This window comes from Manis javanica, chromosome 2 (genome assembly GCF_040802235.1).
Source record: "Manis javanica isolate MJ-LG chromosome 2, MJ_LKY, whole genome shotgun sequence".
Taxonomy (NCBI): domain Eukaryota; kingdom Metazoa; phylum Chordata; class Mammalia; order Pholidota; family Manidae; genus Manis; species Manis javanica.
The window spans coordinates 52180951-52206715 of record NC_133157.1 but is presented as its reverse complement, the minus strand read 5'-3'; the positions used below and the strand labels follow the sequence as shown (position 1 = coordinate 52206715).

Below are 25765 nucleotides of genomic sequence, written 5' to 3'. Positions count from 1 at the left end.
TCAAAATAGTTCCAGGAAGAGCAGCACAGAGAGTTGCTGTGTCCAGAGGGTCACTGATGGAAGAGGCGGGCAACTCAGCACTGGGAGTTGCATCCCTCTGGCTGTCAGACTAGCTTAGCTGTCGCTACCCACAGCTGAGTGACAGTCAGACAGGCTCCTGCCCATAGAGGTTCAGTGGTCATTCATTTTGCCACCAGCACCTAGTCTTTCACCTCTGCTGGGCCTCCCTGGTAGGATGAGACAGTTGGACCAAAGGGTCACTAAGCAGCTCTCCCTCAAGCTATGAACACTTGTACTTCCTCTTTGTAGTCAAATATCAATTAATTGATCTAACCTGATGAGGAAACAAAATAGCCTTAAAAGCTCTATCTCATGCTAAGCTACAATATAGGGTTCAAAAGACAATGTGTGAGGAAGGAAAAACATGAGAAATGATACGCTACAAAATATTTTTATTTCCATTACAATCTGCTGACCACCTGGCTAAAAATGCCTATTTCAACTTCTAGAGGTAAGGACAGATTCAAAGTAGTTCTTGCACAAAAACACACTCATCCTTATAGCATTCCCATTGCCTGAGGATTCGAGACACATAAACACATGCAAGTTTCTAGGTAAGGATAAATTAAAAAATTTAATAAGATGTGACAGAATATAAGAGGTCACTGCTGAGAACATATTAAACCTGAATATGAGGTCACTGCTGAGAACATATATTAAACCTGCTACTGTTCTAACAGTCTTTGAACATAAATTTGATCTATCTCCTCCGACTTCTCTAAACTACCATAAAAAGGAAAAATCTTAATTACGAGAACCCAACCAGGCACTCCCCCCACCCTCCGTTAATAAGCTTTTTGTCCCACTGCCCACTGTGGTTCTTATGAGAAAGAGGTTAATTGAAAACACTACCACGTCACAATGATTCCAAGTGGTTAGTCTACTCTCTCCACGCAGTGAGGCCAAGGACTACAGATACCCCAGGTAACCCTGGGTCCCTCAAAACCCAAAACCAACGCCAGGCTCCTATTTGTCAACCAGAAGACAGCTCTCTTTTAGAACCCTGAAATATTTTACTTATTATTCATGTGTCATATCACAGCTCATTTAAAAACAGACTTTTTTTATACCCACTCCTATACTGTCAGGGATGGCAGCTGTGCCCAAACACTGGGAAAGCAGGATACCCAATCATCAGAGCACCAAGAAACACACGCCAGCATGGAACCGTTAAACAGGAAGCAGGACATTACAGTACAGCTAATCTGGCAAATTTCTATAGATCATGAGATGGGTCTAATTAATTCCTCCCTAAAACTTGCCTCCTTATGACAAGCAGGCCAGAAAGTTCATAAACAATTTTTATTTTTTAAAAATATTTATCCGATATGTCCCTGTGTTTTAAAAATAAAGAAAACCTCTCTTTTTCACTCCAGTTCTAAATGGTGGAGATGTTGGAGTGATCTCCCAGCTTGTAAACCTAGCAACTTTCCAAAATAGTCAGTTAAAATAATACAGTTGTTACCACAAAGACTCAGAAGTCGGAAAACCTACGTCTGTGGTAGTAAATCCATTAAGCAAAAAGGGAGAACAGGAAATCATTTTCTGTTGTGGAAATAGTTTAAGGCCTCCATCTGTTAGCTGACATTTTTTCATTTGAAATTCGGGAGAAAACATTCACAGGAAGAAATTAATCATCAGGTTGGCAAGGGGACCATATCTTGCTACACAGAGGTTGAAGCGTTGCTATCTGTACTCGCAACATAAAACCAACTGTGTGATTCAGGCAAGGTAAGGAAAAAGAGCTCTACTGAGTGTAACAGTTAATGGATCACAAAAGGTTTGCTGTGGCATCACAAATAGAAAAGGAAACAAGAAAAACAGTAACAAACTGAAATAAGGACAAAGTTCACACACAAAAATAATTGAAGATTTATGATTAACATGTATTTATAATCAGAGGGAAAATAAACACAATTTTTTTAAAAGAAAATAATGAATAACAGATTACTTCTGCAATATTTTTCATTTCAAAAAGGGTCAGTAATGCAGACACCCTAAGTACAGGACCACCACATTCTGTGTTGGGGAAATGAAAGGAACTGTCCAAGGGAGACACACATTCTAACTTTCAAAAAGTTTTTTCAAAACATTTCTAGTCATTCTGAAATTTTCTTAACATATGCAACACACATCTCTGCCTTCTGATATGGAATATACTAGAAATAATTTAACCTTTTTCCAATGTCTCAGAGACAGCATTATGAACATGACTTTCTCAGTGGAAACTGACAGCAACCAGGGTCAGTCAGGGAGCAATGAAGTGCCAATATTTACTGAGCACCTACTAAGTGCTTCACTCATACAATAACATTTCAATTAAATTTCATTTTATCTTCCCAGTAAATCTATCAGAGGATGAAGAAACTGAAGCAGAGAAAATGGTCCCTGGCCTCCCAGACAGTAAATGGAGGCTGCAAGGGGAACTCAAGTCTGCCTGTCAAGGCTGAAAAAGGCTTGTCACTCCAGGCCGGTGCCTCTAGCTGCACACACCTAAACAAAGTAAAGCCGCGCTGTGGTGCAGTGGAGTTCTAGGACCGGATACCATATCTTGTTTCTTCTTTCACTGCCATTTTTTTGTCACTATCCAAAAACTAGCCTCTGAAACTATCCCCTTGCAATATCTTCCAGAACTCTGGAAAAATTATGCCAAAAAAGCGAAGTTTATTAGAATCAGTCAAATTTAACTGTAAATAGACTCTGGATGAAGGCCTCAACTACAAGTAAAGGGTAAGATTTTTTAAAGCCTATAGCCCAATATCTACTTTGGCTGCCCTTTCTGGCAGGGCCACATTTCAAATGGGTGAAGTTCTCTATTAGGAGATGTGTTACTATAATCTGTTACTACAACCAAGGTGAGAGATGCATGTACCAGGGACATTTTGGCAACACTGAAAAGGAAACACAAAACTTTTTAAAGAGACGTTCTTAAGGGACACAAGAAGTAATGCACACCAGAAACCGAAAAGAACAAGATACCATTCTAGAAGGGGTAAACCTTTGGATTTGCTAAACTGAGCAGGAGAGGTAAGTTAAAATTAGAAGAAGAAAATGCTGGCAACAGGAGATAAATACAGCCAAAAAGAGGCTAAAGGGCAATGAATAGAAAATGTTAGATCATTAGAAAGTGCAGTAGCATTAAAGAACAATTGTTTTCATGGTAAGAAAAATGGTAATGCCACTGACAGTAGAATAAACTTGTCTTTTTCCCTACTCTTGGGGCAACAGTTTGCCCTGCATCCTCCCCTTTTTCATGGACTTAAAACATTGTGGATTTTTTTTTCAGTCTGTTTGGTTTTTACTTGTTAGGACAGAGTAACAACTTCCAAGCTCCTTATATTAGAAACTGGAAACCAGATGCCAAATTCAAGGTGTTTTGTTTTTTGGTTTCCCTATTATTTGTTTTTTTTTAAACCAAGAGATGTTAGTAATGTGGTATGTGGTGGAAACTTGATAATAGGAGAGAATGTAGTAACCACAATGTTGCTCATGTGAAACCTGAGCATTAGATTGTATATCAATAATACCTTAAAAAAAAATGAGATGTTAGAAATTGCTGACAGTGCCTTTCAGGCCCAAAAGTAAAGGCACTGCCAGTATAGTGCAGCCAGTCAAAGTTCAGAGAAACACAAGCGATAATGTGTGCTGCCCAATGGTCTCCTCAACTACGTCAGTCTGACCTGTTTTCATCCTTAGGCCTGAGCACCTTTCTGATGTGCATCTGAGATGCTAGCTTCCCACTGGGACCAGCAGTGCCTCCACTGGTGAACTCGAATTACCAGCCCTACAGCCCAATCCTTCCCTACCTCCTGGACTGCAGTCTCCCATTATAGCCCAAACTCAGTTCCTCCCACCCAGAGTGGGGCAGCGGCAGAGTTAAATAATTCTAAGATTTCTGGATGGCAGACAACATGCTCACCTTAAAAGAGACGTTTTTTTTTCAAATCACATAAACAGATTATCTTCCAAAGAGCACAGTATGAAAAAAAGGAAGATGAAAAAAAAGTAATTTGACATTGGAGTAACATGACAAACACCAAGTCAAGAGAGGTGATGGAGCTGAACCTCTACAGTAGTGAGCCAGTTGAGAACATGTGCCTTTGATAGGATGTAATGAGAAAGGCACTTCACATCTGTGTTTGTTCTCCCCAAACCATATGATCTCAGTTCAATTATGAGAAAAAAACACAAGTCCCAACTGAAGGACGTTCCACAGAATAACTGACCAGTACTGCTCAAAACTGTCAAGGTCAAAAAAAGAAAGGTAAGTCTGAGTCACAGTCACAACCAAGAGAAATCTAAGGAGGCGTGATGGCTGAATGCAAGGTGGAATCCTCATAAATGATACTAGAACAGAAAAGGGATATTGGGTAAAAAGTAAAGACACTGAATAAAGTATGGACTTTGGTTAATAATAATGCATCCATACTGGGTTATTAATTGTGACAAATGTACCATGCTAATGTAATAGGGAAAACCAGTGTGGGTTATACAGGAACTCTCTATCTTTGTAATAATTTCATAAATCTGAAAGTGATCCAAAATAAAAAGGTTATGTTTTTAATCCTACACAGTTAAGTTTTTTTTTTAATCACATAAAAAAAAGTCAACAACATAAACATTAAAACTTTTGGATGATACAAAAATTTGTACAAAGAATAGCAATTGGGGGAGATATGTAACAAATATGACAACAGATTAAAGTGTATATGTATTTTAAGTTCATATGTATGTAAGACAAACATCGAGAAAAAAGTTAAACAGGCAAGACTACAATTCATATAAAAGAAAATGCAATGTAACAATGATAATGAAGAAAAAATTTAAAACACTGAAACAATTAGGTGACATTTAAGTAGAAAAAGTGTTTCAAATAACAGCCAGTGATGGTGATGCTACATTTAAAACCAATTCATTTACACAGCATTGGTAACCAAACAAAGTGATAAAACTCTTTTCAAAGTGCTACAGACTGAACTGTATCCCCCCTAAAATTTGCACGTTAAAGCCCTAACCTCCAATGTGATGGTATTTTGGGATGCGGCCTTAGGGATGAGGTTTAGATGAGGTCCAGAAAGTAGCGCCCTCATGACAGGCTTAGTGCCTTTATAAAAGAAGAGACATCAGGGCGTTTGCATACTCTCTCCCTCCCTCCCTCCCTCCCCTCCCCTCTCTTCCTCTGTTCCCCTCCTCCATCCCTCCTCCTCTCTGCCTCTGCCTCTCCCCTCTCTCAGCCATGTGAACACACAGTGAGAAGACAGCCCCATGTGCAAGTGAGGAGTGCTCTCACCAGAACCTGACCTGCTGGCACCCTGATCTTGGACTTCCAGCCTCCAAATCTATGAGAAAATCAATTTCTGTTGATTAAGCCACCTAGTCTGTGTTATTTTCTTATGGCAGCCCAAGCTACTACAGAAAGGCCATCTGAGATAAAGCAAATAAAGAGCAATAAAAACATTCATCCCTTTTAAACAGTAGCCTTACATCTGTGAAGTTAATTCACAGATAACTGAGATATTTCAAAAATAGGACAAAGTTATACACATGAAAATATTTATTACTTAGGTTTAAATTTTAATCCAGGAACAGCCTAAATGTCTAACAATGGGGAAATGAATAAGTAATTATTGTGTTCTACTTGAGCTAATATGATGTCATTAAAATCATTTTAAAAACTCTGTGGGCTTATAGGAAATGCTTATAACAAAATTAAGTGCAAACCAAAATAAAAAATTAAGTGCAAAGCAAAAATCTGCAATATGTGGCTAACCATGTTAGTAAGTATGGACACGATGTAAAAGGTTCAGCTATAATATTTAACTTGTTGGAAAAGATTTCTTTCTTTTATTTTAGTTCAAATAATGTTACAAGAAATAATACTCAAAAATATATTTGATAGTAACTTTAGATTGATCCTTTCTTAGGCATAATCACATTCTGAATCTTGAATTACAGAGGAGTGACTTGTTTCTGATGGCAGTTACTACTCTCAAAAAATAAAAATGAAATATTAACATTTATACAAGAACCATCAGTGTTTCTTCACTACATACTTTATTACATTACTACTTACATCGAGATGGTTTCCAAGGCATCTTCAAAGATGTCCTGGGGGAACAAAAAATACAATGAGTTTCTCGACAATCAAGAAAACAAGTGTGTGTGTGCAGGCGGGGGCAGTTCGGGGATACAGCGGAATCCTCAGCTCTCACTAATGGGATGTCTTTCTGAGAAATCAAGCTTATAAATTTAAGTGAAGTTTCTTTGTTTTTTTAATTGAGGCTGGTAAAATACCTAGCTACCAATCAAACAGGGCTAATTTGAAAAGAGAGTGATTTCTTTAATTTTCATTCCTCAGTCTCATTCATCCCAGATACGGAGCAAAACAAAAAACAGCACTTGCCCGTCTACTCTGCTTTCTCCATGGCAGCCACGCAGTCATCCTCTGGGCCTTCATTTCACATCTAACCTCACTGCCCTCCTAGTCTTCCTACAACCACCCTCTCCTCCCCATTTAATCCCTACCAAAACAGCCCTTTCCTTCATGCCGCTGGCCTGTTCAAAGGCTCCAACAGGAAAAAAAACAATACGCACACACACCTTCATATGCACTCACGAATCCACACACACACCACACTCATACACACTGACTCACACTCATAAACCCACAGTCATACACTCACTCTCAAACTCACATATACACAGAGCTGCAAAAATAAAATCCAGGCTGCTCTCGTCCAGGTATTTGGGACCTATCATCACATAGTCTGATCTTCACAGCACCCTGCTCCCTACATCCCCACCAACATCACCATAGACCAAGCACCAGGACTCTCTGGTCTCCATACTCCCACTCAACACCCTCCATCCAGTCCTTCACACAACAGCTGTAGGTATTCTTTACTTTCTCTTCTTTTAACAAGCCCATTCCATTCCAGTGCTTTAGACCTCTTTAAGAGCTCTCCATTGCTTTTAAAATGGACCCAACCAAACTCCTTTCCATGCTCTTCAAAGTCTGAAATGGCTCTGCCAGCCTTGGATCATCTCTCCACCCACCCACCCCCTTGCTCACTCCACTTCTGGCACACGCCTGTCTGCTTTTTAACAAGCCAAACTCATCCCACACCTCTCTGCAGTGTTCTCTCTTTTCTAGAATGCTCGTCACTCAACCCTTCCCATGGCTGACTCATTCTCATCCTTCAGCTTTCAGCTCAGGAAGTGGCCTCCTTTCAGAGACTGCCTCTGAGAACCCTAATTAAAACTACTACGAATAGCAGTTTACTTACAGTTTCTTATCATCTGATTTACTTCATTCATACAATAATGCTTATTGTAACCTCTGATCATCTTGTTTACTTGGTTACAATCTGTATCCATCAGGACAGGTTCTTACCATGTTTACAGAAAAATTGCCAGGGTTTGGCAGAGACGTTGCCTAATGAATGAGTAAACTGAGTGTGGTCTGGCAAGGCAATGATCACTACCTCATTTAGAGCTATGATACAGAAATGAGGAAAGTGGCAGCAGAATTTCTCCCTTTGTGTAATAATTACTGCTGAACAATGATTAGAGTATACTGGATTCTGCATTTCGGCAGGAAAGGAAAACAATAATACTAAATACTAAAAAAAAGGTTGTATATAGTGGCAGAACTGAGCTTAGAATCTGGGATCTCTGACCAGTTAATCTACGTTAATACGGTCCTCTGCTAGGGAGAGAGGGAGTATCAAGGGCCGTTTCGTCTGCTCCTCACTTCACTCTCTCACGTGAACTTAAGCCAAAAAAGTAAAAAAGCTGATTCTCTGGTCTCTATAAAAATTCCTAACTAGAAAAAGACTCCTTTTTCCAAATCAAAAGTCTGAAGAAGCTCTTGGTATGAACAGATTTTTGTCATTCTGAGTCACAGCCCAGTGTCACACATGCCAGCACACGGTTATAATGCCAGCAGCTGTGGACTCCAGTTGAAACACAGGAGTCAGAGAAGCGCCCAGATCTTTCCTATTTAATGAAAGTAGGACAGGAAAGCACATGCTGCTGACAAATACAGGGTGGTCAGAGGACAGCCTCAGCGTTGAAGTCCCCGTGTGCCAGCTCTATATTTGCCTCCCCCATTCCAATGCTAGCCAACCTTAAGGGGCCACTGCCCTCGGCCAGAGCATAATAAGTGTCTGCTTGAGCCACACCTCGTGCCTGATCATACACTGCCTCAAAATGGTCTCTGACTTTTTCAAGAGCCTATCTGATTCCCTGGCTGGAGTCAAGGGCCATCACACCTCTTTTGAACCCACTTTATAACCCAGCACAGTACTTCGCACTTAATAAACTCTTAGCAAATAATTTTTGGCTGACTGACTGGCTGAGTACCCTTGTCTTGAGCAGTTTCATTTTGCAGTTTAGTAAAGGAGCTAACCCTGTTACGTGAAAGATTCCCTGGAGGACCTTCCGGATGCGAGGCTAGCACTCCAGGGCCTGCTCCCTGGTGGACAGAGGACCCTGAGCGCAGAAACAGATGCAGAAGTGAGCAAAGGGCAGGGGGGCTACATCAATACTAAGGCTTTTCTAAACAATTCTCATCTTAATCTGTTAACTTTGTCACATTCTGAGGATTGAAAATGCAAGCAGGTGTATTGAAGTGACCGCAAGTTCTTATTAAATGTTTTAGAATCTTAAATAGTGAAGGCACTAATGATGAAAACATTTACATTGTTTTTATTCCTAGAGGGGAGAGACAACGAATAAAGTTAACAAATAAGCTATTAACAGCAGTAATTTAAATACTCTGTAATTTCCAAAGAGAACAAAGATTTACAAACTTTTCAGGCCTCCCCATCTGAATTTTACTTACTTTGTGGTATGAAAAGGGAAATGGGGCACATAGTGCTCCAAGGAAGAGGATGTCAGAAGGAACATGACAAACTAAAACTAGGTACTACAGATCCAGAGAGTCGAGTCACCTCTCTAGGGCCTCTCTCTCTCTCTCTTTACCTCCTCCTTACCCCCTTCCTCTGCCTCCATTTTCCCTCTGTCATATGGATGGCTTCCTGGGGCTGTGACCTGAGGCTACCATGTTCTCACTTAACTGTTGTTTAGAAGGTAATGACAAGATTTGATGGGACTCTAGACACCTTCCTCCCTGGTGAAAAGCACCTGCGACCCCACAGCAACAGGCCCTCCTCTCTAGAGTTTCACCCAACATTCCATTCTGTTGGCCAAAGAAGCTGTGTGTTTGGTACCAGGGACTCGAGAACCCTAGAACTGCTGAGAATGCTGATGCATCACAGATTCTACACCTGGCCCTGGGGCACAGCCAGAAAATTCCCAGGGAGATGGAACATGAAGAGGATGCCCCAGGCTCCCCTGTGACTGGGGGAGGGGTTAATAGCCACGGGTAACAGGCTCCTAAGACTGCAAACACTCCTCGGCATGACATTCACCCCTGGCAAATAAAGATGTTCGAAACACGAAACTAGATTGACATCAGATTTTATACTTTGCCATTTATCATAGTGACATACCAGGAGGATTTCTCAAATAGTGAATGTAGATCTTTTCACATGTAAAAAGAGAGGGCACACTGCTAATTAAATGAATCGTGTGAAAAATCATAAGTTTCAATGACATCATTTCCCACTGTAACTTCACTAAAGTATTTTTTCCAAGTCAGAATTAAAATGCAATTTTGTTGTGTATCCATGAAGTGACTTTTAGGGGGAAAAAAAGGTTAAAGAACCTTTTTTTTAAATATATGTGCCCTGAGCTCATCTATCAGGAATAATTTTTTGTTCTGCTCTTATCTACTATCCATTTCTGTGTAATCTATTTGACAAGCTCAAAAAGAAGCCCATGCCTTCTGGAGCTTTTGAACTCCCCAACTGGATCCTGAGGGCTAGCACCAGTCACACTTATATGCAATCTACATTTTTTTAAATTTCATACTGTATAAGGGAGCATCATTGAAACCCTCTGAAGTCAAATGTAAAACTCAGCCTCAGCATCCCCGTTACTGCGTCTGCAGAGTGCCAACGCCATACATGCCTCCCTGTGAAGGATTAACATCAAAGCAAGTTCTCTCTGAAACCTTAACTGACCCACAGAGCTCTTAATCAAAGAAAGGGAAGGAAAGCAATTGGCACCCATATACTAGAGACCATTCACCCTCCAAGTTGCCTCCTGGCCCCTGCAGTGCACAAAATGTGACCTTCCCAAGGTTTAAAAAGATCAGAGTATGAACATAATTTTCAAATAGAGCAGACAAAAAAGAAAAAACGAACATAACACAGAGTTTGTGAAATCTTTGTGGCACACGTATTAAAAAATGGAGGTTTTCAAATATTATTCAAAAGTTGAGTTTTTTAGATTTTTAGTAATACAAATAGTAAAATCAGCTGCCACAAGAAAAAAAGTTGTTCCTTAGAAATTTTTATTTTAAACATTTATCATTTGAGATTGAAAATAACTTCACACATTCTCCAAGCATAAAATTAATATAGTTTTCTAGTTGCTCTCATGCCAGGGACTCTTACCTCACAAGTTCTTTTTTTTCTTAAGCTTTATATTTAACAAATATCACAGGTCTGATAGTTAAATTGGGATATGGAGTAATAGTCATTTCACTAGGAAGGATTACTTTGAGCACAAATATAAATTGAGCACATTTTTAATGAACAAGTGTGACATGTCAGTGTATCAGATTTTATTCAATGCTTTTCACTCAAACATCGAAATGGCAATGCAGTACAATTCCAATGTAGTACAGTGGAAAACATAAATATAGGTCTGGAAATTATCTTTAGACCTGTCTGGTCTGAATCTTGGCTCTACCCCTGACCCTGGGCAGTTCTCAGCCTTTCACTCCTCCACTTCCTGATGGGGATTCCAGCCCCTTCTCCAGACTGTTGTAAGGATGCTAGTGAGATGATGCATATAACGGGTCAGGCTAAAAACAGAATCAATAAATACTCCATAGCATACTAAATTTTCAGACATGGGATGAATCTGTACACTCACAGAGACAGAGCTAGGATCCCTCACTGTACTTTCTGATAATTCTTTCACCCTAAATAAAGATTCTGCAGCCTCTTTTGGAAGAGAAAAAAAGAGGCTGAATGTGGGAATATTACAGCAAACAGATAGTCAAAAATGTTAACTGCCTTTACTTCTCCCATCTTAAAATGACTTTGCATCATACCCTTTAATACCCAGACCCTTCCTAATCATGGTGACAAACATAACTTATGGGCAGCATGACAAACATAACATGGGCACAGGGCCCGGGACCTCAGCTAACTGGGGCGCAGCAACCTTGGGCAACACAGCCTGACTTTGGCCAATACACTCAAAACTCTCAGGCCTCCAGCCTCCTCATGGGCAAAGCAGAGGTGCCGGCATAGATACCAGTCCTTACTCAAAATCCTAAATTCTCTGAATTGAACAGAAATCCTCCCCAATAAGGCAGCTGTTTGTGCATTCCACATGCTAAAATGGCAGACTGACCTCAAAGGAACTGCATCTCAGCGGAGTGCTGGGCTTCTCAAAGTCTGATCCATTACAGTGGTACTAACTTGATTCTTGATAGCTAGTTAGTGTTTTAAGTACCAAGCAAAGCAGTTCACACGATTCTTCAGAATTTCTAACCACCTCTAGACAAGCACAGAGAAACCGTAAGAATGAAAAAGGAGCCACCAGGTGTCACTCTCACTAACAACCAAATCAGGCAGCATCGCTTTAGTTGCTATTACACATAGATTGTTAGTGTGTTTAAAAAAAATGAAACAATTAACTTTATGAAGGGGGAAAAGAGTTTTCCCTTTCTGCATTGCACTATAAATACAGAGTTGAGTTACAGCTATGGCAGGGATTAAGTCCTAAGGTCAGTACTTAAAAGGAAAACCATGTACAGTCAAAATTGGTATGTAATACTTTAAATTGCCATTATAATAGAGTATACATGGCTTTGGATATAACCTCATAGAGGAATGGGTACATAACAAACACAAAATGCATACAGTGACGGATGGTGTGTAATTAAGAGTAGGTATGCAAAATGTAAGCTTTTTACAATTGCATATTTTTGAATTTGTTTAACATAAGTGAGCAAATTATTTTACTCCCCTGTACATATTCCTAGCTACTATTTTTATGATTGTAAAATGAATCTGTCAATCACTTAAACACTCCAGTCCTCCAGTGCCAATCCCACCCAACCATAGTAAGCAGAGAAACATCTAGGACATACCATTTTTGCAGGGGAATAATTTTACACAAAACAAACAGCAACACATAGAACCAAGAGACTGAGTTTTAACATTGTAAATGTTGAATTTTGGAACCATTACTAATGGAGGTATTTTAAAATTAAAATGAACAGAGCTTATAGCTTCTTCCTGTGCATACAAATCGTAAATTCGATTTGTTAACAAGCACTGTATTAGACACTTCAGTGCTTATTTCTAATTTAAAATCATAAAAAGTTGGCATTTCACCTCTGCTGTTACTAATACTAATATGTCCTGATACTAATATTAACTAAGAGAAATGCCACTGAGCACCAAGCACTGCTCTAAATCCTTAACTTGCATTAACTCCTTTATTCTTTATAACAACCCTGTGAAATAGGACATTATGTGCAAATAAGGAAACTAAGACTCAGAGAGATTTAATTAACATCTCCAATATCCCATAGCTTAGCCTTAGTTTTTCCATCTGTGGAACAGAAATAATACCCCTGAATTTACAGCATTAGAGGTTTCACTGAAATAATGTAAGTATGCTTCTAGCAAAATGTTGACAGAACAGACACTAATAATCTCTTTTGTTCTCATTAAAGTGCCTTTATGGCAGAAATCTCCAATGCAGCCTAACATAAACAGAAAGAGACCTCTTGCATCATCTTGCTTGGCCCTCAAACTTCCCAACTATAACAGAAAAATGGTACTTAGCAATCCCCTGGGTAGCTGGGCTCCAGTGCTTGAATATCTTAAAAAGAGACCACAGAGTCTTGTCACTTCATATGAGTGCTCAGAAAAGGCAGTTCCTGGAGTGTAAGGCTTCAAAGGTGACCTCAAACTGAGAAAGCCCAAATGCGGGAGAGATAAAAGGCCTTGAGCTCACGTGGGTTCAGATCCCAGTTTCACCACTCACAGGCTTTATGACCTTGGGCAAGCTATTTTCTTCTTTGTGCCTCAGTCTTCCATCTCACCAGGCTGTCCACAGATTAAATGACACAAGTGAAAAGCACATAGAACAAAGAATCCAGTACAGAACATTAGTTTTTATCACTATTACCGTTGGGACTTTACTCGCACAAAGGTGCAGGTGAGGGGTACCGTATGCAGTGGCCTGCAGAAGGCTGGGAGTGGATAGGGCACAACACTCAGCAGGAAAAATCTGATTCTGCCTCCCTCTGGCTGACATGCTCTGGTGTCCCCAAAGAGATCAGTCCACCACAGCAGAGGTGGGCAAACTACAACCTAGAGGCCAAATCCAGCCTGCTGCCTGTTATTGTAAGTAAGATTTTATTGGAACACTGCCATGCTTGATCATTTATGTATTATCTATGGCTGCTTTTCTGTTACAATCACAGAGTTGAGCAGTTGCAAGTAAGACCCTATGATCTACAAAGCCAAAAATATTCGCCATCTGGCCTTTTACAGGAAAGGTTTGCCTATCTTTGTACAAATAGATAAAGCATCAGATTTCCTTCTGTATCTCCCTGGAAATAATGAAGATAAAGTAAGAAACACATATGAAATATCTATAAGGTAGTGGAATCCTTCACCCAAAACACAACCTTCAAGCTTTAAATTCAAGGGGGAAATAATGCTAAGTGTGGGCTGTGGAGTCCCAAACTCTGCAACATTGCTAATTATCTGTGGCCTTGGGCAACTTATTAGCTTCTCCAAGATTCATATTCATCATTGTAAAATGGGAATAACAATAATACCAAACTTGTGGGTTTGAAAGAATGAAATGAGATGTATGTGGGGTTTAGCAAGGTGTCTGATCCATATAAGTATTCAGTAATTAAATTAGTATTCAGCTCTCATTAAATTATTACTTTCATTGTTACCACTGCAGGGAAAAGTTGTATGTACAAATACTGGACCACTGGGACAATACGTTCCCTCTCAGGTTATCTACCCCTGATGAGTATAGGTGCCAGCAAAGCAAAGATGCTGAGAACTGTGACCTGTTCTTCTGGGGCAATCCAAGGCAAGAAAGACCAAGACCTGGATATGTTCATTTCTATCAAGATTAAATTCTCTACTCCCACCAACATTCCCCACTCAGCAAGAAACTAAATGCCTACCTATACATTTGCTTTATACAGAGAAATCTACTCTATACTTTTTAGAAGTTACTGGAATTAATCCCATCATAAGTGAAATGCTGACATTTTGGTTTCTAACAAGAAGCAATTAAATATGGAAACTTCCTCAAAACTAACAGGAGAGGCTGCCAGAAGGAATTAATTATAACAGATATAAATCAGTGTCTTGTATTGAATATACATTAACACATACAAAAAAACTTGTTAAAGAATTTAAAATTCTAAACATGTAAAAGAAAAATACTAAAATTCTGGTAAAGCCAAGGCATTAAAAAGAATTTGAAATAACTGCAGAGGGGTATCAGGGAACTGATGCATTTGAGGCTGATGCAAATGTTCAATATCTTGAATACAGTAGTGGCTATATGGGCATATACATTTATGAAACAATCTGTACATTTAACATGGGTACATTTTATTGCATGTAAACTATGCCTGAATAAAGCTGGTTTTTGAAAGAATTTGGAAAAGAAGTAAATATTAAAAACTTCCATACAAAGTGTTGAAAGTTTGGATGCTGATGATGTCATAATAATGGCTAACACTTTCACGACACTCTTTCTGTGCCAGGCACTATTCTACACACTTGCACATATGTCAACTCAACTCATTTGCTCTTCAGAACAACCCTCTGAAGTGGCTGAGAATTATTCCCAGTTTACAAATGATTAAACTGGGACACAGAAAGGTTAAGCAACTTGCCCAAGGTCACAAAGCATCTAAGAGACAGAATCAGGATTCAAACCCACAAAATCCAACTTCAGAATCTATGATCTACATTCCTTTTCATTAAAACTTTCAAAGCTTTTTGAGAAACACATCTTGTAAATTCAACAAACTGAGCTATTTGACAAAATGACCATTAAACTGAGCCAGAGCTATAGAGATACTCTAACTTCTCTTTACACCATATCTCTATTGCAAAATTAGGTGTGTGGTTATTTGTTTCATGTCTGTCTTCCCTCCAAGCTGCAGGTTCCATAAGGCATATCCAGAAGCACCAAACAAGAGCAGTGCCTACATATGGCACCTGCACTTGAAAGAATGAATGAAGAAACAAGTGAGTGGATCCAGGAGTGCACAACTGCACTTAGGTACACCTCAGAATCACAGCGGACAGAAATGTTGTTCATGTGCGTGTGTACACACTTGTTTCTTAAGTCAGTGTAAAGGTGGTTCTGATTAATAAGCTGTAAAACTGTTACTGAACACATCAGCCTTCTGTCAGTATGAGGATATATAAAATATTTTTTAGCAGATTTATGCACCAACCATTATGCTTTGCATTTTAACATACTGTTTCATATAAACTGGATAGCAGTTCTCTAAACGAGGTATAATTATCATCCTAGAGGTAATAAATGGTTTATACAGAGGCCTATCTGACTCTATAATCTGAGCTCCTACGCATTATGCCACAAAATCCCACAAGCAGTTCTACAGTTATCTGAAAGGAAAACTTTGTATAGGATTTTCCCTGTCAAATTAAAACTGTGGAATTGACACAGGAATGATATGTGTATATCATGATAAAGAATACAGATACAGATTCCTGTACAGATAGAAATTTATTTTATGATTCAGTTAAACTTTTCAGCTGGAGAAAGAATAATTAATTATTTAATTAATAAAAGCTGAGGAAATTGGTTATTTATTGGGACAAAAATGAAATTAAACCCATATGCAAATAATCAGATAGAGTAAAGAAACATATATAAAAACAAAAAGTGAATGTATGAGATTATGTTTTTATAATCCTCAAACAGGGACACTCATTTCTAAGACACAAACCCAGAAGCCATAAGGAAAAAAGTAAGAGATTTGGCTATATAAAATTTTAAAACTTCTGAGACAAGCAAATGATCAGGAGAAACCCTTAAGCTACCTTTAACAGACAAAAAATTATTATCTATACTAAATAAAGACCTCAAGTTCAATAAGAAAGAGAGAGCCAAATCAAACAACAGATAACAGGATGTGAAGAGACAGTGAAAGGACATGAAAAAGAAATCCAGTAGCCAATAAACCTTGAAATAGGCACTTAAAAAGTTGTATTTTGTCTGTATGATTGGCAAAAAACTTACAAGATTGGTAACAGGCACAGTTGGCAGAGATGCTAGAAAGTGAACATATACTGCTATGATAGTCTGCACCATCTATATGTTTACATTTCAAGGACTCTATACTCCAAAAATACTCACACATATGCCCAAGAGGCCATCTACTATGGTACATATTCTGCAGGAAAAAAATGAGAAACTACCCAAATGATCTTCTATATGGAAGAAGTTAAGTTAAATTATAGTACAACTATATTACCCAATTCTCTTCAGTCATATAAAGAATAAAGCAAAACAGATATACTAACTGAAAAGCCTGGTCCTAGGAAAGGTTAATGGTATAATACCCCAGTAATATTTATAAAAACACTTAATGCTGATTTCTTCTGAGGACAGGAGGGAAGGACATAACAAAGGGAAAGATTATGTGTTGGCTTCTGGATGACTTAATTCTTTTACAGGAATTTTTAATGAATTTTTTGTGGAATGTTAAAAAGAATGAGCAATTTGAACAATATAAAAAAGGTTGAAGTATTACCTCAAGATAAGCAGATAAGCAACATGCTAGAGAAAAACTCAAACACAGTAAGGTATCATGCCATTTCAAATAAATTTGTTTCGTAACCTAGATTCTTTCATGCCCAGTGTAAGTGAACGGTACTTTCAGTCCCTAGACAGCTTTTGTTTTAAACTTTTTATTTAGAAATCATTCCAAACTTACAGAGAAGTTGCCAGAAAAAGAACAGAGAAAAAAAAACACCTATGTTCCACTTATCCAGATTCATTTATTATTAACATTTTGCACATTTGGTTTATAATCTGCTCTTCTCTCTTCCTCCCCACCTCCCTTTTCCTTCTTCCCTGTTACCTAGCTGGCACTTTTTTTTTCTGGACCATTTGAGAGTAAATTACATGTATTGTGGCCCTTTCCCTCTAAATACTTCAGTGTGCATTTCCCAAAAATAAGGATATTCTCTTACATAACCACAGTAGAGTTACCCACTTGAGTCAATTTAACCACTTTAAACTGCTGTCCGTATTCCAATTTTGTCAACTGGCCCAACAGTTTTCCTTTGTAGCATTTTCCCTCTAGCACAGGATCTAGTCTAGCTGTCATTTCTCCTTTGCGTCCTTTTACCTGAAACGCATGTACAGCCTTTGCCTTTTATGACATTGACATTTTTGGAGAGGAGCACTCCCCTTTCCCTTTTTTTTCTTTTTAATAAAACTTTCCTTATTTACAGTTTCTCTGATGTTTCCTCATGATTAGATCCAGGCTACACCACTACAGAGGGACACTATGTCTTTGTCAGGTCATTTGTATCTGGAGGCACACACACTCATCTGCCCCCACTGGTGATACCCAGTTTGATCACCTGGCCAAGGCACTGTCTAATTTCTCCACTGCACTGTTACTATTTTTGCCTTGCAGCTAATAAGCAATCTGTGATGAGACAGTGTAAGACCAGGTAAACGGGTTCCTCATCCAAGACTGCCCAAGATTCAGGACCAATGATGATAGCTGCCTGACTCAATCTTTACTATGATAGCTAAAAACTGATTTTCCAACTCAGCTCTCCTACCTTTTACTTAAAGGAAAAGCCTTCCCATCTCCCCCCATTTATATATCCAGCTAGTTATATGGATACAGACTTCAAGAGTCCTATTATTATTTATAATGGTCTATAATCTCATATAGATTATCTGAAAGGAAAATATTATATAGAATTTCCCATGTCAAATTAAAACTGTGGAATTGGCACAGGAATGATATATATGTATATCATAATAAAGAATACAGATACAGATTCCTGTACAGATAGAAATTTATTTTATGATTCAATAAAAATTTTCAGCTGGAGAAAGAATAATGAATTATTTAACAAAAGAAGCTGAGGAAATTGGGTATCTACTGGGACAAAAATGAAATTAAACCCATATGCAAATTACTGTCCTTAAACATTTTCATGCTCAAATTGTCCCAAATTTGGCCTAGCAACTTTTAAATTTCTCACTATTTATCCTTTCTTAAAACATTCTAATACCTGGAACTTGCTTATTATAAGAATTCTGTTTTGCCAACCAGTCTTACAAGGTTAAGGCACAGCTAAACTTTAGCAATAAAATTCTATTATTTTTCTCTTTCTCCTAACGAAAATGGAGGCATGCAGCCACTGACTTACATATGTAACACACCAATGTACATTACAAAATCGTCTTTACCAAGACGGGGATGTTAAGAGTCCCCCTGATTTGCTGCCACCTGAAGCTAAGTTTCTTTACTAATTCTTAGCTGCCTGCTCATTGCTCTAAATATTTGGAGGGGAACCTAAAGGACTGTCAACATTTCTACCAGAATAATGGGCCTCTAAGCTCTAAAACTCAGTCTCTTTAAATCATTTCTTTTTTAATTAAGAGAGAGAAAAGCTATTTATAGTCAAAAATGAGCAGCTATTGTGAAAATAAATAACTGCAAAATTGAGAAGCTGAGAAAAAGCTACAGACAACAGAACAAATCAAACATGATCAAGTTTGGTAAGTCATAACCAAATGCGAGGAGCTTCAATACAATTCACTGGGACAGGAGCTCCTGAGAGCCTCATGGATTTGTGGGCTATACAGGAAGAATTGACTGGGATGAAAATGAGGTTATATCCATTAAGATATTCCTATGCATGATCCAGAAGGCTGAGGTTATTTTCCTGACTCTGACCTTTACTGCTGTCAAACAAGGGTGAGGAAACTGAGTTGTTTCAACAGCCTTGTGCGGTGCATTTTGTAAACACCTAATTCCCTTGGTAAACACTTCTTACTTAAATTACCTACAGCAGTTTCTGCTTCCTGCACTGAAACCTGATGGAATGGACGACAGAAAAGAAAATAAACAAATGAGATAATGCAGATTATGATCCTGTCTAAGAGGAAATAAACAGGATGCTAATAGAGAAAGGAGAATGGCTGGCTGCTTTGAAGATGCAACCTGAGGAAAGCCAGTCTTGGAACTTGATCTTTAAAGCGACGACAGAAAGTTGAGAAGGAGCTGGTCATGTGTAGGCCTGGTGAAGTCAGCCAGGCTGGGGAAACAGCCATGCAGGAGCACTATAGGGGGAAAGAACTGGGCATGTTTGAGAAATATGATGGAAGCTAGTGGGGCACAGCAGAGGGGACAAGGGGGAGAATGGCAGGTGAGCTAGAGAAGGAAGGCAAAAGCCAGGTCAGGTAGACCACAGGGAGGAGTGTGCGGATTTTATTCTAAATGCTACAGAAAGCCACTAAACAGTTTAAGCTGGCAGGGCAGGTGAGGGGGCATGTTTGTCAGTGAGCTGGTGGGCTGCAGAGTGGAGAGTGGATGCAGAAGGCAGAGAGGAAGCTGAGAGGCCAGTGAGGATCCCCTCCCAGGGGTGCTGGTGCAAGAAAACAGTGATATGGACCAGGGAAATGGTGTTGGTTAGGAAGGGGGCCAATCTGCAGCAAAGAGCCGTGTTTTGGAGGTAGATTCAACAGGACTAGCTGATCTCAGAGATGTGGGAGCAAAAAAGAGTCCATCAAGGGGAACAGAAAGGGAAACTGAGGATAAAGCACAGGAAAGGCTTTTTGGGTTGTGCAATACAGTTTTAAATTGTTTCCCCAAAGCCTCGTGTTTCCTCCTGAAATAATTCTGGGAAGCATGATTGTCTCCAAATTGCCATAAGTGAAGTGGGATGCTTTGCCATCTTTTATAAGGAGTTCCATTAAGCACATCACATGTCCCTCAGTTGAGTCTAATCTACTGCCAGGTGAACCCTGCTTCCCCAGACATGCAGAGTGAAAACTGTACCTCAGATAGGGCTTGTGTACTCCAAAAAGGGGGCTCTTACCTCAATTAAAAGGTAGCCCCCTCCACCATAAACTACAAAGAGTGGTAAAAAGAGGTAAGTCTTTAGAAGGAAATGGTAACTCTTTATAAGTTAGTAGCTTTACTTTTTCTATTTCAAATACAATTAGCAATATGATTAGACTTGTGGAGCCTCACACCTTAATAAAGTCACCTCTGTTCTTTATGAAATCAGAGTAGGTTTGCTTTATGTCTCATGGAAAAGAATTCCATGAATCTTAATGTGCTCTACTGTGAAAAGTTGGCAGGAATACCACATATGTTGTTACTAAATAAGCAAATTGTTAGAAATGTGAATACCTCAGGCTTCTAAAAGCAGTAAATGTATGAATAAATTACGATCATCCTCATTTCGTGAATGCTCCCTGTATACCCCAGCTAGATTGCCTGAGTCTTTTCACTTGGCCCCACAGAGCAGGGAGGGGGCTAGGGCTCCAAGCACCTTGCCCTTGGTTCCCTGGCTTGAGCCAGTTCTTCGAAAGGACACTGACCACTGCTGGCATTTTAAAATAAAAACAAAAGTAAAACCTTCCCTCCTTGAGCTAGATCTTAAAATTAGTATCAGCAAATGAATATTTAATATCAAATTTGTGCAATATGGCTAGTTGTAGCAATGGTATAAAGGGCATATAAAAGTGTAGGCAAAGGGTTTGTTTGTGTTTATACAGAGGATCAAAGCCTAATTTGGCTACCCCGAAAATGAACTAAGATACGATATGAAAAAGAACTTCCAACATCAGCACTCTCTGGAAGATTCATGCCAGAAGATGATCATCAAAAAAACCCAACAAAGATCCACACACTGCTACAGGTGTAGATGCACTCATCCCACCGGTCCTTGGACTTGCCATGGGAATGAAGAAGGAGATATCTAAGCTGGCTTGTGCATACAGTAAAACAACAAATTTGACTGGATCTACACCGTTGGAACTCAACCAAGAATTAGGAGAAGTGCAAATTGTAGTGCTCCAAAACCTTACAACTACAGACTATTTACTGTTAAAAGAACATATGGGATGTGAACAGTCCCCAGGAATGGGTTGTTTTAATTTGTCTGATTTCTCTCAGACTGTTCAAGTTCAGTTGGACAATATCCACCATATCATAGATAAGTTTTCACAAATGACTAAGGTGCCTAACTGGTTTTCTTAGTTTCACTGGAGATGGCTGGTAATTATAGGTATGCTTTGGTTATCTAACTGTACTCCTATTATGTTAATGTGTGTGTGCAATTTAATTAGTAGTTTAAAACCTATACATGCTGAAGTTACTCTACAAGAAGATATGTCAAAGAAATAATCAATCTTCCCATGTTTTCCTCCACCTGCTACTTCTATAGCTTTTCTTCTTCCTTCCTAATTACAACCCCTAAATAGAATTCATGCCTCATATCGAATTTACCGTGTATCACAATTCTTCCAAGTGGTAAAGATACCTCAAGACAAATGCTGGGCATAGAAGCCATAGGGCATTAATATGCAAAGAAGTAAAAAACTAACCTTTTCAAACAATAAGGCTTCTCTCTCACTTACCAACTTTACATTTCCTTGTATGGCCCCGGAAGATGACTGGTTAGCCAGAGACGGGTAAGATTCCTCAAGGGAGGAACAACCTAAGACAGGCACAGTCGCAGGGGGTCCATCAGGTGAGAAATTGGGGATCAACAGAGGTGAGGCTTAGAACCTCTCCCCCCCTGTTCTGAGAGAAATCTGCTGCATCTGTGGATGTTTTATTGCCCTTGTCTAGCTTGGATTAACACATAGTCTACAGGCACACACCTGATCATCTACATTTGCTCTCTTACAACACTAAACTATGTTTTCTACCTTTATCTTGCATCTACCTACCACTTCAGCATTTTATTAAAAATAATAATAATAAAGAGAGAAATGTGGTATCCACATATAAATCAAGTATAAAAATCAAATGAATATTCATATTTGAACTGTTTATAGTTCATAATGCATGATCAAAACTGAAAGTTTCTGTGATGATTGCCCTTGTACTGTTCACCCTGTAACTTATTCACTATGTAAGAATTTGTTCTCCATGTAAGAACTTGTTCGTTATGCTTCAGAAGATTGGAGACTGACGAAAATTAGGCTTGGGGTGGATTAATGATTATACATTGAGCACTGAGTCCCCTATACAGAATTTTATTGTTGTTAACAACCATTTGAACAATAAATAGGAGAGATGCCCTCACAAAAAAAAAAAAAGTACACACTTCCAATTGTAAAATAAATAAGTAACCGGGATGTAATGTATAGCATAAGGAATACAGTCAAAATATTGTAACAACTTGGTATGGTGATAGCTGAATTATCATGTATATAAATGTTCAATCACTGTGTTGTACACCTGAAACTAATGTAATACTGTGTGTCAACTACCCTTCAATAAAAAATTATTATCTAAAAATAAAAAAAAATATGGCTAGTTGTAGTATTCGATATAATCTTACTATGATTCTTTCCTGCTCTGTAAAATTCTAGCCATCTGAATATACTTAGAAAAAGCAAAATCTGTATATAGTTGCTATTGAAATTAATGGCTGCACCCAACCATTTCTAGTATGGCAGGCTCCAGGGGAAGGGGCAGGGTAGCACACAGACACTATAAGGTGGGCATGAGAACTCCCATTTGACTGATGAGGAGAGTGAAGCTCCCAGAGAGATTGACTTGCCCAAGGTCACAATGCCAGCAAGTGGCAGAACCCAACCCATGCCTGCTAACCTGCAAGCCTACCCATGTTCTTCCCTCTCTCTCACATGCCTTTCTAGGAACAGACACAACAAATCTGAAATTCAAGGATACCTGAAAAGAGGCAGATTTCATTTGACCTTCCTGTCATATTGAGACTTTAACCATGGTGGCAATCCCTTTTATTCAACTGTAATGGCTTAGAAATGCAATTGCTTGTTATAGCAGAAAGCTACACTTGTTCAATATATAACATATGTCTTGGGGATAAACTAGGAAATCAGGAAAAAACCTTCATTTACATACACTACACATCTTCTGTTTTCTTGCAAATGGGACGAATTATTCATCTGGACGGCAGTAATTCATGCAACCTCTTCTGATGCTCACCCAATATAAGAGCCAAGTCAAGTACTGACCCTAATGCTCCCTGCAATCCATCTCACTGTTTGATGCCTAACACTTTTGCTCAACCCCATCATACATAATAGCTACTCATTTTTAATTCTACCTGGGAAATTCTATTCTATCCTGGTGATTTTTACTTTTTCAATTATTTTAAGTATTGAAAGTGTATTAAGGTGAGAGCAAATGAGTACAAGGAATCTTTATGGGGAGATGTAAATGTTCTTAAATTGGATTGTGATAAGGATGGGCAAAATGGGAGAAGGGGGTCAAAAGGAACAAACATCCAGCTAAAAAATAAATAAGCTCTGGGGATGTAATGAACGTATAGCATGGTGGCTACAGTTAATAGCACTGTATTACATATTTGAAAGTTGTTAAGAGAGTAGATATTAAAGAGTTCTTATCACATGAAAAAAAAATGTATGGTGACAGATGTTAACTAGACTAATAATGATCATTTTGCAATATATATAAATATTGAATCATGTCATATACCTAAAACTAATAATGTCATATATGTCAATCATACCTCAATTTTTAAAAAATTGGGTTGTGGTGATTGCTGCAGAATTCTGTAAATGTACTAACAATCACTGAATTATATATGTAAAAGGACTAAATCTTATGGCATCTAAATTATACCTCAATAAAGCTGTCTTTATTTTTCAAGTGTATTGAGATAGTGCTAATAGATTATAGAGGCAAATTCTCCTTCCTAGTTGACACAATAAAAATATCGCATTGTTAGGAACCAATAAAGGGCGCTCACTTGCTGCTTTCTGAGGGGTGGGGAGGGGGGCAAGGAACACCTTTCCTTCTGGAACAGAGTGCCTACATCCCTTCCTCACTGAGGGTATAGTATGTATGCTAAAAGAGCAATGTATGCCAAGAAGTTATTGAGCACCTGGAGGGAAGGGAAGGAGGAAGCATCTAGAAAGGCTGGAGGAGGATAGTACTCACAGGAGGTCTTAAAGCAATGCAGAGGAACTGGCCAGGTGAGAGAACAGCATATAAAAAGCTGGGAAATAACATTTTTGTGGAGTAAAACAACAAAGCAAAACTGAAGTAACAAAATATCAGACTCACAGACTCCAAGAATGGACTAGCAGTTACCAAAGGGAAAGGTGTTGGGGAGGGTCGGGGGGAGGGAGAAGGGGAATAAGGGGCATTATGATTAGCACAGCAGTATAGCACAGAAAAGACAAGTAGTGACTCTATAGCATCTTACTACACTGATGGACAGTGACTGATGATGGACATGTGAAACCTTCATAAGATTGTATATCAATGACACTTTAATAAAAAAAAAAAGTTGGGAAGTGAGAAAGGACTTCCCTTTTGGGATCAGAGGCATGGAATGGGAATTGCAAACACTTCAGCATGGCTGACACAGAAGGGCATGTTAGGACACAAGCTTCTGGGAGCTACCCCAGACCTACTGGAGAAGAATGGCTCATGGTTGTTCCAAGGAATGTGCACCTTAACAAGTCACCCATTCTCCTAGTCTGGTCATCTGTGCACACTACAGTGTGAGAACCACTGAGCTGTAGCTGTAAGGCCTTATATGCCATTCTAAGGTGTCTGTATAATACCTCAAAGGCAATGAGATGCTGTGCACAGATTTTAAGCAGCAAGGTAAGAATGGACTTAACTTTTGGAAGTAGCAGTCTGGCATGCTGCCTTGCTTTGGGGTAGAGCAAGAACCCTATAGCTCCTCCAGTGCCCTGGAGTACATGCACACTGTCACCTCTCTTATCTTTTAACCTTTTATAGTAAATAATGAACACAAACACCTTTTACAGTCATGGTCTCCTATGAACATCTCGATGTTACATGAAAAACCTGTAAGAATGTTATGGCATTCACCAATGTTACAGAGGGGGCCATCGTGCACAATAAAACATTTGGAGAAACCAAAAGCCACCATATATACCATTTATGTATCACTAAGAAAACACCACCTTCAAAACATGACTAACACTGCTACTTGCCATGCTGACAAACACTGACACTGCTCTGCTTAAGCACTGTTGTGCTGTGAGCCCACATTCACCACTCTCCTTTGTACTGCGTGGATTCCCCTCTCTCCTCAGGGAAGGAAAGTTGTGAGGACCATCAGCTTGCAGAATTGAACTAGCTAGAGTCCTTGGATTAGCCTAGGAGGAAATTGCATCTATCCTAAAGAAATCCTACTGCTGAAGAGGAGCTGTGCTGGACCCTGGATGAGCCAACCTTTATACAACACCAATTGCTAAGGCTGGGAAGACAGTATCAAGCATTCCCATCATGAAGCCTTAATAATAATAGTGCTAAGAGCCAATGTTTACACCT

The 25765-nt window shown here is 39.0% G+C and overlaps 1 protein-coding gene across 4 annotated transcripts in view; it reads right to left on the bottom strand.

Moving 5' to 3' along the window:
• Positions 1-25765, bottom strand: part of TTC39B (tetratricopeptide repeat domain 39B) — a 125768-nt gene that overhangs the window by 87876 nt on the left and 12127 nt on the right. For 3 of the 4 annotated variants that reach the window (XM_037018646.2, XM_073228483.1, XM_037018645.2), the window contains exon 2: positions 6134-6168. The exons of the other annotated variant lie outside the window; for it this stretch is intronic. In XM_037018646.2, coding sequence (XP_036874541.1) covers positions 6134-6168 — 35 coding nt within the window. The remainder of the gene's footprint in view (positions 1-6133; positions 6169-25765) is intronic. 4 annotated transcript variants of the gene reach the window in all.